General features: G+C 54.7%; 1 protein-coding gene across 2 annotated transcripts in view; it reads right to left on the bottom strand.

The window, feature by feature from the left end:
* Positions 1–670: 670 nt before the first annotated feature.
* NOS2 (nitric oxide synthase 2) overlaps positions 671–15,292 on the bottom strand; it is a 39,439-nt gene continuing 24,817 nt past the window's right edge. For both annotated transcript variants that reach the window (XM_079903769.1, XM_079903768.1), the window contains exons 13-26: positions 14,672–14,816; positions 13,699–13,803; positions 12,700–12,749; positions 12,200–12,374; positions 11,324–11,456; positions 10,366–10,444; positions 9,396–9,577; positions 7,102–7,265; positions 5,925–6,132; positions 4,216–4,303; positions 3,410–3,531; positions 2,945–3,093; positions 1,785–1,979; positions 671–1,184 (exon numbers count right to left, since the gene is read on the bottom strand). In XM_079903769.1, the coding sequence (XP_079759895.1) occupies positions 1,065–1,184; positions 1,785–1,979; positions 2,945–3,093; positions 3,410–3,531; positions 4,216–4,303; positions 5,925–6,132; positions 7,102–7,265; positions 9,396–9,577; positions 10,366–10,444; positions 11,324–11,456; positions 12,200–12,374; positions 12,700–12,749; positions 13,699–13,803; positions 14,672–14,816 (1,915 nt within the window). In that variant the 3' untranslated portion in view covers positions 671–1,064. The remainder of the gene's footprint in view (positions 1,185–1,784; positions 1,980–2,944; positions 3,094–3,409; positions 3,532–4,215; positions 4,304–5,924; positions 6,133–7,101; positions 7,266–9,395; positions 9,578–10,365; positions 10,445–11,323; positions 11,457–12,199; positions 12,375–12,699; positions 12,750–13,698; positions 13,804–14,671; positions 14,817–15,292) is intronic.

Below are 15,292 nucleotides of genomic sequence, written 5' to 3'. Positions count from 1 at the left end.
GAGTGGTGGAGGGGAGAAGCGGGCCGGGGAGCCAGTGAGACAGAGTCCCAGCCCAAGCCGGGAGCCAGATTTTGCCAAACCCTCGCTTAGCCCCTGGCTGAGTTCCTTCCTTGCTCTCACCGGGCTCAGTCCCTTGAGAAGCCTTCCCCGTGAAAGACGTGTGTCCTTCCCTCACTGCCAAGTCCTTGACACGCAGCCCAGCCTCGCCTGTGCTGTCACCCAGGGCCCAAATCGTTACTGGCCAAACTTTCACGAAACAGGCAGCCCCAGAGCAAAAGGCGGTGACCGCGTAAGACCGGGCTGTGGTCTAGGCCTTCGCTAAAGACCTGGCAGCCTCGCGCCCCTGCCACACCCCGTGTGAGACGCCTCCTGAGGTGCAGCTCATGCCCGCAGGCCGGGCTGCGCTTCCTTACCCCCATCACGGGTCTTCAGATGTGCACAGAACTCCGTGTGCTGTCCCCGTACCCGGTGGGCATTTCAGAGGAGCAATGGGGCCACGCTGATATGTCCCTTTGTGGGGGAGTTTTGTCCAGGCTGTGGCACCCCTCAGTCTCAACTCTATACAGCTTAAGGCTGCTTTCCCTCCAAAACACCCACACGCACATACAATGTGGTTAAAATAAAATGCATTTCGTATAAATATCTCCATCAAGGAGTCATACAAGGAAGGCTCAAGAGGCAGACTGGGGTTTGTTTTTTTTACATACAGAGGCATAAATAACTGTACACAGGCCGCTAAATACAGAGTGACGTGACAGCGCCTCCTGGTGGTCACTCAAGTGGTGCGATCAAGGAAGTTCCATCCTTCTCACCCACTGGCCAGGCCTGGCACTGCAGATCTAGTCTCCAAGGGACCGGGGAGGCCCATCTCTCCATCACCCCGGCAAGGGGCTCACTCAGTCCAGGCTGCTACTGGGTAGCAGGTCAAGTAAAGCATTTGAGAGGGAAGGATATGGGGAAACAAGATGTGAGGCTTGGGGATATAATCTCCCTCCAATATCCCCAGTCCTGTGACCTCAGAAAATCGAGAGTTGGCACCATCCTTAAATTCTACAGTGGCAGCTTTAACTTCTCCTGTGGGCGCTTGGAGCTCTGGTATTGCTGGGCAGCCCCGCTGCCCCATCCTTTTTCACCTCATAGGGAAATACAGCACCAAAGATATCTTCATGATAGCGCTTCTGGCTCTTTAAGGGAAAACAGAGACCAAGGTGTCAGCTCTGCTGGTGCAGCGATCTCTCACTCATCAGGTCCGAGCTGGGCCAAGCCCCAAGGGTCCCCCTGCTTCCCCATCACACCTACACTCATGAGCCATTTGCCTTCCCAACTGTCATGCTTAGATTATACTCGAATCTCACTTAGACGATGTAACCCTCATGAACACCTGCTCTGGCGTGGACCACCAGAGCATCTCTCCAAGCTTTCTGATGGACGCTAAAGCCCGTCCAGTGCTTGTCTCACAAGGGGCTCCAGGAAATGTGGGCTCTGAGGTAAATATGGTTGGGAAATGCCGCATACTTTCTCCCAATCTTGAAGCGCCACGACGCACAGCAGCCTGTCAGGGGCTCTGAGAGTCTTGTAGAAAAATCAACATGTTTGCCTTTGTTTAAGTGAGCAGCCAGACCAGGATGTACAGTTAGGCCTTCTAACAGCCCAACCAGCTCTGACCTCCCGCCACCTCTAGGATTCCTTTGAGCCCAGATTGTTGTGAGCCTGACCCCCCTGGCCCTGGCTCCCTGGCCCATGTTCTTGGCCTGCATCCCGAGCCCACACGCCAGCGGCCCTACCTTAAGCTGGAAGAAATAGTCCTCCACCTGCTCCTCAGTTAGGCTCAGCGCGGTGGCCACCAGCTGCTTCAGGGTGCGGGCCACATCCCGGGCTGCGCGCACGTCCCCGCAGACGTAGAGGTGGCCCTGGTCCTCGTGGAGCACGTGCAGCACCTCGTCCGCCAGCTGTTGCCGCAGGATGTCTTGAACGTAGACCTGAAGCCAGAGGAGATGGTGGGTCCAGGCCCCCAGTGCTGGGGGCGAAGGCTGCGGTCAGGCCTGCCGGCCACGGGGAGATGAATAGGAGGTGGGAGGGGTGGCGGGGTGAGCACCCTCCTGGCCAGGGCCTTGCACGGGGACCAGGCTCGAGACGAGGAGGTGCACGGGTGCCCTGCCCGGCCCAGGCCTGGGCTGGGGCTGGAGAGGTGAATACTGGCCACAGCCATGCCCTTGAGGAGCTGACTCTAGTGGGGCTCCCTGATCTGCTCTGAATTCACCGAGCTTCAAAGAGGCATCATCAAGCCACTTACCCTGTCCAGAGCTCTGAGGCCCACCTGCCTGCACCCCACAAAAGGGAATCTCTGTCCTCAAGATGCCCCGTGTAATTCTCCCCAGTTACACAGAAGTCCTGGAGTCAACGGGGGACTCTCTCCTCTTTCTCTACACAAGATCCCCAGTGACCCTGGCACTGGGCACAGAGTGCCAGGTCTGGGAGAAGCCCAATGGGATCAGTTCACAAAGGCTGAGCCAACAGTCTTTTCCGACCCCCCAGGCTCATGGGGCAAAGTACTACCCGGCACAGCAGAGCCGGTCCGCGGGCCGTGCTGGGAGCAGCGGCTGCCCCCCAGCCATGCTGTGCTGGAGCGCGAAGCCGACCTGGACCACCTCGCCCCGCCCCCGACAGCTGTACATGCCGGCCGAGGACCTTCAGCAGGCTGGGCACTGGGGATTGGCTCACATGTGACTCTGACTTAGCCCTGAACGTCTCAGGGCCCGTCTCTTCTCCTGGAAGAGTGAACACAATCGCTTCACAGCGCCACTCCGGTGACTGTATAATCGCCTCCATTTTAGAGCTGAGGAGGTGAAGGCTCAGGGAATTGAGGGGCTTGCGGGGAGCCAGGCACCCACCATAGTCTGTGCTTTTAATGCTCCACCCCTGCGCGGGCAGCTGCAGCATTTACCTTGGGCTGGTCAGGCAGGCGAGAATAGGCTGTGTGCACCTCGTGCAGCACCCCCTTCCGGGTCATCTCCAACATCTCTTCCCGGTAGAGGTGGTCCTCATCTGGGCGGCGGCACCCAAACACCAGGGTCATGCGGCCACTCTGGAGACCTGCAAGACCCAGTAGGCTGCAGTTACCAGGATGGCCACCAGAGGGCGGGTGGGCCATGCTTCAAGGCCTGCCGAGCTGCGCACCCAACTAGAATTCCATTTCATCCCCACGTTCTATCTAGCACTGTCCCCACTTTACAGATGAGGAAACTGAGGCCCAGGGCATTCACATCCTTTGTCCATACAGGCTGAGGCAAACTTGGGAGAGGGGCCAGGAAACATCTGCGGGGTGGCTACAGCTTCAGTTCTACTCCCAGGCAGGTGCTGGGCACCACCTGGTACCCCCTCCGCACCCCCAAAAACCCTCCAGCTGTACCTTTGTGCTCGGCATCATGAAGCCGCTGCTGCCAGAAGCTGCGGAAGGGGGCGATGCCCGTGCCAGGCCCGATGAGGATGCAAGGGTGGGAGGGGTCCTCGGGGAGCTGGAAGCCGCTGGCACTGAAGGGGACAGGAGGAAAGAGGCCCCGTCCTCAGACACCCTGGGTCGGATGCACACGCAGGACAGGGGCTGGGGAGCTGGCGGGGGGGGGGGGGGTGGCCGGGGGTGGTAGTGTTGCGGGGTAGAAAAGACAACGAGCTAAAAGTTGATTTCCCAAGTCCTGCGGGCTGCTTCACGTCCCCTGTCCAGGCGCACCATCACCTTGCCCTGGGGTCCCTCTGAGAAAGGCTGAGCCTCATTGTACCCTGGGCCCCAACATCGCTGCCACCTCTGTCCCTGCTAGAGACTTGGCCATGCTCTACCACTGGGGGTTAGAATGGAGAGGCCCAGTGGGACCCTCGTGCCTTCTTTACGGGCCAAGGGGCCCAGAGTGGCATCTAAACCCCAGATTGGGCTTCCCTGGTGGCGCAGTGGTTGAGAGTCCGCCTGCCGATGCCGGGGACACGGGTTCGTGCCCTGGTCCGGGAAGATCCCACATGCCGCAGAGCGGCTGGGCCCATGAGCCATGGCCTCTGAGCCTGCGCGTCCCGAGCCTGTGCTCCACAATGGGAGAGGCCACAACAGTGAGAGGCCCGCGTACAGCAAAAAAAGAAAAAAGAAATAAACCCCAGATTCCTCCCTTTCAACCCAGTACTCCCCGGGGCCAGTGGTCCCGTGATGGACACAGTGGAGGGGGTGCTTACCTTCGCACAAAGCAGGGCACCGGGTCTTGGGGCTTCAGGTTGCTGAGCCATGTGCTGCAGACGCCGTGGTGTAGGGGACCCTGGCCGTCTGTAAGGACAGCACACACCTGACGAGCATCGTCCCTCCCACCCCTGCGTGAACCTTCTCAGTGGCTCCTCCCACACTGACGCACCTCCCTGAATTGCCCGCTCAGGCACTCTGCAGGCTTTAATCAAAGGAATGTTTTTCTCCTGGTTCTGAGTTCCACCCTCTATTCGCCCAGAGCTGGCAAAAGCTGAAAGGGACTCAGAGAGTGTGCAAGGCTCTCCTTGTGCCACTGCAGAAACTGAGTCTCAGAGAGGGAAGGTGACTTGTACAAGGTCACTCGGGTAGCAGTAGAGTCAGGTCACAGCTCAGCTTCCCTAACTCCTACTCCGATGCTCCTTCCAAGAGTTTCTTCAGGGACCCTCCCAGCCCATCACTCAGCTCCGATGACAGTAGCACAAAGTGGCCCCTCAGGGTGACCACAGTCACTTCCTCGCAGTGTCTTCAGGAGTACAGCCCTTGCTGGTAGGAACCCTGGGTGGGTGATGGACAAGCTGCTGCGCCTTCCGGTCTGCTCTTCCATCTCTGTCTCCCCCGGCGGCCCCTCCTGGGCTTGTGGAAGCCCCAGGTTCCCTTCCCAATGGCCCAGCATTTAAGGGGACCTTCAACCAACTCGAGAAGTCCCGCTGGTTCTCCTCTGGGTGGAACCTTGCTCTCACAGGATGTGCCTACCTCTCCTCTCCTGGTCTGAGGGTTGAGACTTGGCCTCTGCAGACGTTCTCTAGCAGAGCAAAGAGAGTCTCTGCCCAGTTTTCAGGAACCGTGTGACTGTGCTTCTCAGAGCACAAAGGGCTCTGAGGTGTGAGCCAGCTCCCCAGCTTTGCCAACCCAGGCAATGCTCAGTTACGGGGAGAGGGCAGGGGCGTGGTTCACCCAGCGGGACCAGGTGTGGGACCTCCCAGGGTATGTCAGCCCATCCCCCGTCCTCTGCCCTCACAGCACCCTGCACCTTCCTTCTTAGCACCTACACAATGACAGCTGTCTGTTTCTATGAGTCTCTCTTCATGGTTCCCTCTAGATGGGAAGCTCCACGAGGGCAGGGTCTATGTGTGCTGTATTTCCACACCCACCGTGGTGCCAGGCATAAAGAGGTATGAAATAACTCATCGCTGAATGAGTGAGTGAATGAATGAACCATCAAGGCAGAATCACCCCTGTATTTAGGCTGGACTATCAGGAAGACTAAGAATCGCTGGGCACCCACTAAGTACTGGGTACTTTCCACATCTGATCTCATTAAATTGTCCCAACAGGAGTTGGACAGTAGAGAGGAGTATGGTGGTTAAGAACTTGGACTCAGCAGTCAGACTACCTGGGTTTGCATCTCCGTTCTCCACCTGCTACCAGGGTGACTTTGAACCTGTGGCTTAACCTCTCTGTGCCTCAGTTTCCTCACCCGTGAAATGCACACAGCTCTCGTCTCACGTGGTTACCGATCACACACACACAAAGACGTTAGCTCAGTGCCTGGTTCATGGTAGTCTCTCCCATACTCCTCCTATCGCTGTTAACAGCTCTGGAAGGTGGGTGTTTAATGATGATGAGACCAACGCTCAGAGATGTGGAACAGCTGCCCAGTAAGGAGCAGACGTGGGCCGCTCCACAGCCTCTGCCCCAGCCTTACCTCGGGTGCGGTACGTGAGCACGGCCACGGTGAGGTGGATCTCCGTGGGTGCGTGGTCCCTGGAGGAGCTGATGGAGTAATACCGGGGCTTCAGGACAGGCAGCTGGGAGAGCAGGAAGCTGGCGGACACCCGCAGGGACGGGAACTCCTCCAGCACCTCCAGGAAGGTGGGGCTGTTGGTGAACTTCCACTTGTTGTAATCAGACGGCTGCAAGCCAAGGGCAATATGAGTGTCTCAGGGCGCCTGCCCCACACAGAGGGAAGAGGCTGTCACAATCCAGTATTCATTCATCCACTCCCACCGCACACACTTCAAAGAACCAGGTGCTGTCCACGGTGCTGAGAACGCCGAGCTAGAGAGGAAAACGTTCCTGTCCTGCAGGAGCTCAGGCCAATGAGTAGCATTTCTCTAACTTGTGTGCTTAGAACTGAACTGTCAGCAACTTGCAGGCAGGAGTCAAATCTTTATTCTAATCTAATTTGGGGAAGGGCTTCAGAATCATACAGACCTGGGTTCAAATCTTGACCGAACGCCCTTACTATCTGTGGGATCTCGTCCTCATTACTTAACCTTTGTGGAATGAGGATAGCATCACCTACCTCATGGGGATGTTGTGAGAATTAAGTGAGAAAATGTGTGCCAGGTTAGTGCAGTGCAGCCACAGGATAAGGGCAGTGGAGGTGGCTGGAAGGAAGATAATTAGCGATAATGGTGACGGTAATAGTGATATTCAGTGCCTTTTGCAAAGACTTGGGTCTAGAAAGTTGCAGGTGAGTTAATGCATTCTCTCATTCATTTATTAATTCAACCACCCATCTGTTACTATGTCCATTATCCATTCATCCACACCACCCATCCTCCATCACTTCCTAAATTCCAGGCTTGTTCCAGGTGTGGGGAATAAAAGACAGAGCGGCTCTCCTTTTCTAGCTCATTTCTGAGGAAGTGCACTTTGGTTGCATCCTGCAGACATTCAAAACAATTCAGTTCACTTGACACAACTACGTCCTAGAGATGGGACAGGAGAGGATGCCTGGCTTCCTCCCAGCCTTTGACAAATCGCACTTTGGGAAGCTGGGGTGGATTCCCCTTGGAGGTTAAAGACCAGCTCTAGGCTCAGAATGTCCCCGACTCTGGGGCCCTGCTCCTGCCTCACCCACCAGCCCCGACCTTCACCTGGCACAGGGTCTCCAGCCTCTGCCTCTCTGCCTCGTCCGTGGCCAGCTGGGCAAGCTTTCGGAGCAGCAGTTGGGTTGGCGGGGTGGTGATGTCCAGGAAATAGGTGAGAGCCTGGCTGAGTGAGCAGGTGGGCAGTCGCTTGTCCCTGACCCAGTAGCTGCCTGGATAGGGAAGAAAGGAGTCAGGATGGGAAAAAGGCCCCATTTAGGTTTCCCAAAGAGTGATGAGGCATCTGGGATAGACACCCTCTACCCTCCAGCTGCAGGGGAGAGAAGACACTGGAGTTCTGGTTCCAGGAACAGCAAAAGGGTTCATGTGCCCAACTCAAGTGCAGGAAGATGGTGCCCAGCGGTAGGGCTGCCAGGAAAGGCTGGTCAACAGCCCTCCAAAGGGCACCCAAGTTGACACAATCCTGCAAAACTAACTATGTACCAGAGTCCAGTCGCTCTCTGGCCCAGACCTGAACTTCAGCAGGACACACACAGCTGAACTACAGACTCACCATGACTAAATTCACCAAAGACTGATGTACACCCCAGAGGCCAGTTCTTCATTTAGAGAAAAGCCCATAACTGCAGTCTCCAGGGGTGACTGGGTGAGCAGCCCTCAGCCCAAAGTGAGGTGGCAAGTCTCAAGGAGTGCCAAGAGGCCGTATGCAGGGCGGTCACAGCATGGACACTGGAGCCAGTACACATGGGTTCAAACTCTGGCTCCCCACTTACTAGTAGCCTGACTGAACCCTCTGAACTTGGGTTCTGTCTCTGTGAAATGGACGTGATAATAAAACCTGTCTTGCTGAGTTTGCATGAGGACTGAATGAAACAGTACACGTATTAGGTAAAAATATTAGTATTACATTGTTTCCTCTAGACCCCAGGCCTGAGGAGTCACATCTGTCCCCCTACAGTCACAAGGATGTCTCTGTCCTCTTACCCCCGAGTTGCAGGCTCTCTCACACACTCCTGGACAGTGGGGAACAATGCCAGACTTTGCTTCTCAGGTTCCTGCTGTCCTATTTTGGCCACTCTCTTTAGGGGGACACATTTTTTGGAGGTATCATGATTGCAGAGGACGCTAAGGCCAGGGAGCTAGTCCAAAGGGCTGGAAGGGCTGTGATTGCTGATTTCATTCGTTTTCCTCTCCTAGTGCCTGTCACCCAGTGCCGTGCTCACCACATAGGCTGAGAGCCTCGTCTTAGCAGACAACGGGGACTCTGACCCCTCCCCCGGACAGCCTCATCTCTCCAGTTAGGATGGCCAGGAGGAGCCAAGCTCTCCTGGTCACCCATGGTCTGGCCCTGCCCATTGCCCACAGAAGGTGGGCATAAATTAGACCCTCGATGGGGAAGCAGTATGAAATTAGAATGCCATGAAAATGCAATATAAATTCCAAAGCATAAAATTTGGGATCCAAAGGGTGTATTAAACTACCTTCCTCTGACCTTCCGGACAAATGTCGATTAGCCCCTGGGAAATGGATTCCTCCATTCCTGCATTTGTTTGGTGCCAGGAATTGTGGTGAAGGTTGTACACACACGTATCTACTCATCTGTTCTTCACCACAGCCCTGCGAGGAAGGCTCTATCATCTCTATTTTAGAGACAAAGAAACAAAGCCTCGGGAGGTTAATGCCTATGCCCAAGGTCACATTGCTAGTAAGTGATGGATCGGGGACCTGAATCTTCAAAGCTCACCATTTTCATAGTTTCCACATTTCTCTATCATGTCACCAAGCAAGTTGCACATGTGTGTCTGTTGTGGGACTAAAGAGACCATGCATGTATTGGTAAAATGCTGGCATCAAGGAACTACCCCCCAAATGGTGGCTGCTACTGTTATTATTATAATAATAATTACGACTATTTTTGCATATCTGCATCCTGTACTAGGTAGTGAGCTTTCTGAGGGCAGACACGGAGTCTCATTCATTTTTGTAGCCCAGGGCCTGCCTGGTATAGAGATGTGAGTAGTTAAAATTTTGATGGAAAAATGAATCAGTCAACCAACAAAAGTGGCCGGGTCAGCAAAGAATGAAGGGGAAAGATAGCCCAGCCTCTGGTGCTGGGCAGATAGTCCCAAAGAAGCAGCCCTTCCTGTTGGCCCGGCGGCCGGTCGATGACTATGTACAAGGCTGCTCTGGCGCGGGCTTCAGAGGCCCACCACTCAGCAGGAAGGACAGGGTTAGCTGCCCGTTTGCAGCGCAGGTCCGGGCCCAGCCCATCCGTGGGGCTGGGGCTTGGTGGGAGGATGCTGGGGGCGGCCTCAGCTGAGGCTTTTGTGCAGCGGGCTCACCGTTCTCGCAGAGGGTCTCCAGGCGCATGGGTTGGTGGGGGGCAGGGCCATCCACCACTCGCTCCAGGATGCCTTGGACCAGGGCTGGCTGGTTGCCTGGGAAAACTCCGAGGTGCTCTCCCGGCAGGTAGCTTGGACCTTGGCTGCCCTCACAGGAGAGTTCCACCAGGAGGGTGGTACGGCTGCAGAAGGAAAAAGAAGCCTCTGGTTACGCCACCAGGATTTCCTCCAGCACTCCCTGATGGGTGGGCCAGTTTCCCCAGGAAACGTGCCCTATTTTCATTTTCCTGCCCGGTTCCATGAACACGGGTTGCCGGCATTCCGAGGCTGGGGTGCTCAAGAGGGGCCCGGGGCTGACCCGGCCTGCGGCTTCTCCGTGGGGAGAGGGTGAACAGGAATCCTCCCATGCAGCCCTCCCAAGCCCTCAAGAGCTTGACCACAGACTCCGCCTAAAGAAAGCATCGCACTAGGAGGTATGTGGGCATCGAGACAAACCTTTCCTAGTGTCTAGCACAAATCTGGTTCTTATCAGAACACAGTCCACTTTCGCTAATGAATGTAAGGACAGCACAGAAAAACAAAACCTACAGAGAATCCACACTGCTGGCTGACCTGGCGGGGAAAGGTCCTTCCCTGCCAAAACTTTTCCTGAAAGTTCTTAAGAAAGCCAAATAGTTTGAGTGTTTCTTGCCCTCCCCTTTTGGTGAAATAGTTAAGTCACAAAGGACAGGAAGTGAAGCAGGTGCCTCGTTCCCAAGCTGGAAAACTGGCCCATGGTTAATGCAGACCCAATGTAAAGGTGCTGGTGGCCACAGGGGTTAGCAATCAAGCTGACCCTCCCAGCGGCATCTTAGCGAATGCCGGTGGACACTTCCCTCCTCTCCTTTCTAAGACTGACTTGCGCTGGTCTTTCCCGGATGAAAATAAAATCTGTGGAACGTCACCCAAGAAGCCCTCTCCTTTGCCCTACCTGGATTTTGGACTCTGCAGATTCCGCTGCGATTTCAGCCTCATGGTGAACACGTGCTTGGCGTGCATACTGCCGAGGGCTGTGGGACAGAGAGACAGTGAAGCGGCAACGTGGCACTTAAGTTGGCGGGGCAGCCTCCACGTGCTGAGTCAATTACACCCAGACGTTGCCCTGGGGTGTCTCACTGTGGTGGTGCTGGGGTTTTCCTTCCCTTCTTTTTTTCCCCACTGTGTTTCTGAATCACAAATAAAGACCCTTGGTTTGAAGAGGATGCTTGTGCCGCTGCTAGGTATTGGGAAATGCAATGCAAATGCCCCGATATGGGAATTTCTAGGACATCCCATGGCTTGGGATCCGCAGGAGAGCGTAGTTGAAGCTGGGGATATCCTAAGCGTGAGGAAACGTGTAGGACCTCTGTAGTCCTGGTATAGGAAAAGAGGAAGCACAGAAGCACAGCATCCAGACGGGCCGTTCAGAGTTCCCAGACTGTAGCCTGGAATTGCCTCTGAAAAATGTTCTTCATAATACCTGGCTGCCATTAGAGCGGGAAGGCTGGGGCCCAGATCCCACCTGGGCCGTCTGCTAGCAACTTGCTGCACCTCCCTGAACTTCAGTTTCTCTGTCTGTGCCTTTCTCACAGGATGAGTGTCAGGGATCACTTAGAGCAGGTGCACAAAGAGTCCAGCACAGTGCCTGGCACATAGGAGCGTCCTTCTCTCTCCACTGCCTTCCCAGGGTCTCCTCCTAAACCGCCTCTCTCAGAGACGAAGCACGCCTGCAAGTCTTGCATCCCAGCAGGCTCTTGGACCCAACAAGAGAGAGATGCCTGGTAGCCCCAGACTAGCTGCCTCTGTTCAGAGGGTCTTAGTGGTCTCCTTGACCCTAGGCTCAGGACTCAGAGACACCCACCCCAGCAGGAAGGGCAAGCAAGCTCCGTGTGGTGCAGGGAAGCAGGTACCTTTGTTGAGGTCCAAAGGCTGTGAGTCTTGCACGAGCCGGTAGTGGTGCAGGTCCCAGGTCACATTGGCAGTGTAGAGCTTGGGGATCTGGATGTGGTGTTTGCCTCGGACATCGAACGTCTCACAGGCTGCCTGGACAAAGGTGGAGCCGACTGGTGTTAATCAACATCCCTGTCATCAGCAGCAGCTACTATTTTTTAAGTCCTTGCAACTGAGCTAAGAGCTTTGTGTAATTACTAACACACTTATCTGGTTGGGCTGTTATGAGAACCCAAAAAATGGCTGGTCCTAGCACATAGTAGCTATTGCTATTATTATGAATATTAATAATGACAGCATCTCGTTGTATCCGCATGCCCACACTATGACACAGGTGTGATTACTCCCATTTTCCTGACATGGAATCGTGTGGAGGAGACGTGGGCTTGGGAACCATGTCAGACCCACTCAAGGTGGTGCTCGTAAGACCCACTGCTGGGTGAAACGCTTTGCTTCAGGGAGTTCTCTCAGTCAATGGGGTCAAGCCACAGGTGATAAAGACCTACTGAGATATCCCTGTCCCCAGGTTCTCTGTGGCTGGGACACTGGAACAAGACAAGGATGTCAGGAGGTGACCTGGATAATCAGAGGGGGAAAGATCTTAAACCACAGCTTCCCGAGGGCAGGGAGGCGTCAAGTGGAGCTCTTCTGGGGGCTGTGGGAAAGCAGCAGCGACTTGAGCTCTCAGGCCTGCGATCCCGGCCCACACCCGGGACCACGCCTATAGGACCCAGCAGGGGTCATGCCACGCAGGATGCCCAGCACAGGTGTCCTGGGCACGAGCGCACCGCAGCCTCCCTCCCGGTGCTGTGTGGCAGCTCCGGCTGTGAACTGACCTTGAAGGTTTGCACGGCCCAGCCACGGAAGGCCTCCTCCTGCCCGCTGAGCTCGTCCCCTTCCCCTGTTGGGGCGATCTGAGAAGCCCCCAGCTGGGACAACTTCTGGTCGATGTCATGAGCAAAGGCGCAGAACTGAGGGTACATGCTGGAGCCGAGGCCAAACACGGCATACCTGCCCGAGGAGGACACGCACGGAGCCTGGGTGAGCTGACCCCGTCCACAGGCCAGCCTCCGCCCCTCGCGCCCCAGCTGGGCAAGGACCGTCAGTGCACACCCCCTTCCTGTCCTCCCTGGTTCCCGAGCCTCGTCTCCAACTCCCACGACCAACCCCATGCCTGGCCTGCAGAACTGTGAACGGGACTTGGTGTCCCTGCTTTGACCCACAACACCTCTGAGAACAGGCTGTCTCTGGGCCTGGACATCCCAGGAAGTTCCCACTTATACACACCCAGCTCCGTCCCTGGAACCCAGACTCTGGGAGTGGGGAAGAGATTTACCTGAACTTGTTGGTGAGTTCTTTCAGCATGAAGAGGGACTTCTTCAGTTTCTAGAAAGAGAGAGAACCACAGAGTTCCCAGGACAGGATTAATAAAAGCACCACTTTTCCCTTTCTTCTGGTGGCTCATTTAAAAACTGGACATATCTGGCAGGAGAAAGTTCAAGGTGCTCGCAGGGAAGTTGGTTTAGGTGGGGCCGCCTGGCTGGGACTCAGGGACAAGTTCAGCCTTAGCAACTCATGTGGGCCTGACCTTTGGTGGGGGGCGAGGACAGCCCAACCCCCAGCCCATCCAGCCCTGGCAGAGGGGGGCCTGCCTTATAGCAGGGCATCTCCAGAGGGACTCCTGACAGGACATGAGCCTCTCTTCTTGTCAGAGTGACAACTGGTCCCGTATTCTCTGAAATAACCCTGATTTCCCAGGAACTCAAGATAACTTTAGGTGGACACTAGTGTCAAATCACATGGTAAGAAAGTATTCTTTTCTTCTTTAATTTTTTCTAGTTATTCCTGTTTCAATTATTTCATTCTTTTGTCCTGAACACTAGGGAGAAAATCTCAGACTGCTGCTAATGGAGACTTAACACTTCTCTCATACTTGCTTATTACTCTTTTTAAAAAACAAAGCAAGCCATGGTTAGGCAACAGTATCCAGCTAGAATTCAGTAACTGCTTGGCTTTCATTGGATTTACCTGGGACCAATTTCTGCTGGCTTTCCATTTGTGAGAGTGATAAAAAGTTTCCTTTAAACATGAATTTTTGAATTTAAAAAGGCAGGTCAATTTACTGAAATATATTAAGCACGTCACAGGAAAGGCAGCTCACGCACACAGAGGAAATTACGAAGGAGGCAGCCAATGGCTGACCTTCGGGCGACCCAGAGTGATAAGAGCTCTCACTCCCGAGTGCCCTCCTTAGAACATGCTGAGTCCCCAGATCCTTTCCTTGGTCCTCTTGGGCTCTACCAGACCCCAGACCCCTGGGACTCAGGCCACCCACCTCTCCGTTGCCAGGGGAGTCTCCGTTCCCGAACGTGCTGGTCACCACCAGCAGTAGCTGTTCCTCCTCCAGATGGCTCAGCCTGTATTCGTCCATGCAGAGAACCTGCACGGCACCCAGGGTGGACATCAGCCCTTGCTTCCCAGGCTGGCGCCCTCCCCAGACACCCAGCGCTCCCCTCATCCTACTCAGGCCAGGAGTCCCCTTCGTCATCTCGGTCCCCTGGTGCCCGGCACAGAGGAGGTGAGGACTTAACAAATCCCTGTCTACTGAACCTATGTGAACACAGCATCCTCGATTCTTTGATTCTCCCACGCGAACACATCAGCAAGCCCTGGAGGGTTTGCCTCCAAAATACTGCATGTCCCAAATCAGAGCACGTCTCACCGCTTCCATTGCTATCTTGAATTCTGAGTGCGTGGACATATTTTCCACGAAAACGGGATGAGCAGGTAACAAAAGTGACAGCTCCTCTGGCACCTCGGGGACCCAAATGCTTTGCCTGAAGCTAATCTCAGGTGACATGTGTCACGGCCTCGTGGTTCGACCCAGGCCTACCTGACCCAGGAGGCCTTCAGTGATGGAGGATCAAATCCAACACTGGTGGAAGGAATGAGTCACCCTTGGGAGTTTTGTTTTCTTTCTCTGCATCTTATTCGTCCTCCGCTCCCTTCACATTTAGCACTGCACCCTGTATAGGAGGCGTTCTGTAAATGTGGATAAAATCCATCTAGAACACCTCATGTATATTGAGACTTAGCAACCTTAAGAAGGTGTTTCTCAAACTGTGTTCCCTGGAACACTATGAAAAGCTTATTTACTAGGTAAGTTTGGGAATCCCTGGACACACCTCTCTCCTTCTATCACAGATTTTCAATAAACATCAGCATGCCCAACCCTTGGGGACATGCAGGAGCAGAGCCATCATTGTAACTTGCCCCAGACTTCTCCGTGCACAGGCTGAGTTGGCTACCTTAGGGTTGAAGGCACAGCTGAACAAGGCCCCTAGGTCCCGGGCCAGTGTTTCTGATCTTCCTGTCTCTGTTGCGAAGAGGATCGTGGCTCTGACCCGGGAAGCCATTTTCTCACGCATCAGCACTGACGCAAAGAGCACGGCTCTGTGGGGACAGACATGCTCTGTGTGCTGAGTCAGCCTCCAGAGGAAGACGGGGCCCCAGCATTTAAAGTGCAGCAGATCGAGGGAAAAGAACCCAGGTTTCTCACCAGCTATCAACCCTGGCTCACCGCCCTTCTCCTCCTCTCCCCCACTCAACCCACCACTCAGCCCCTTTGGGAAAATGGAGGAGAGAGAAGGCTGGGACAGAGGTGGCAGGTGACCCTGGGAATTGGTGTCTGGATTTCTGGGAGCCAAACCCTTTCTCTCTCTCTTTTTTATAGTTTTAATATACCTTTTAATTAATTAATTTATTTATTTATTTGGCCGCACTGTGCAGCATGCGGGATCTTAGTTCCCCAACGGGGGATCGAACCCATGCCCCCTGCAGTGGAAGCGCAGAGTCCTAACCACTGGACTACCAGGGAAGTCCCTCCAAACCCTTTCTCATTGTTCCCTGCCCTTCAAGGTCTAGAAGGA

This window comes from Stenella coeruleoalba (assembly GCF_951394435.1).
Source record: "Stenella coeruleoalba genome assembly, chromosome: 19".
In the NCBI taxonomy this organism is placed as follows: domain Eukaryota; kingdom Metazoa; phylum Chordata; class Mammalia; order Artiodactyla; family Delphinidae; genus Stenella; species Stenella coeruleoalba.
Note: the sequence above shows the minus strand (reverse complement) of the source record. Positions and strands in the feature narration are given on the sequence as shown.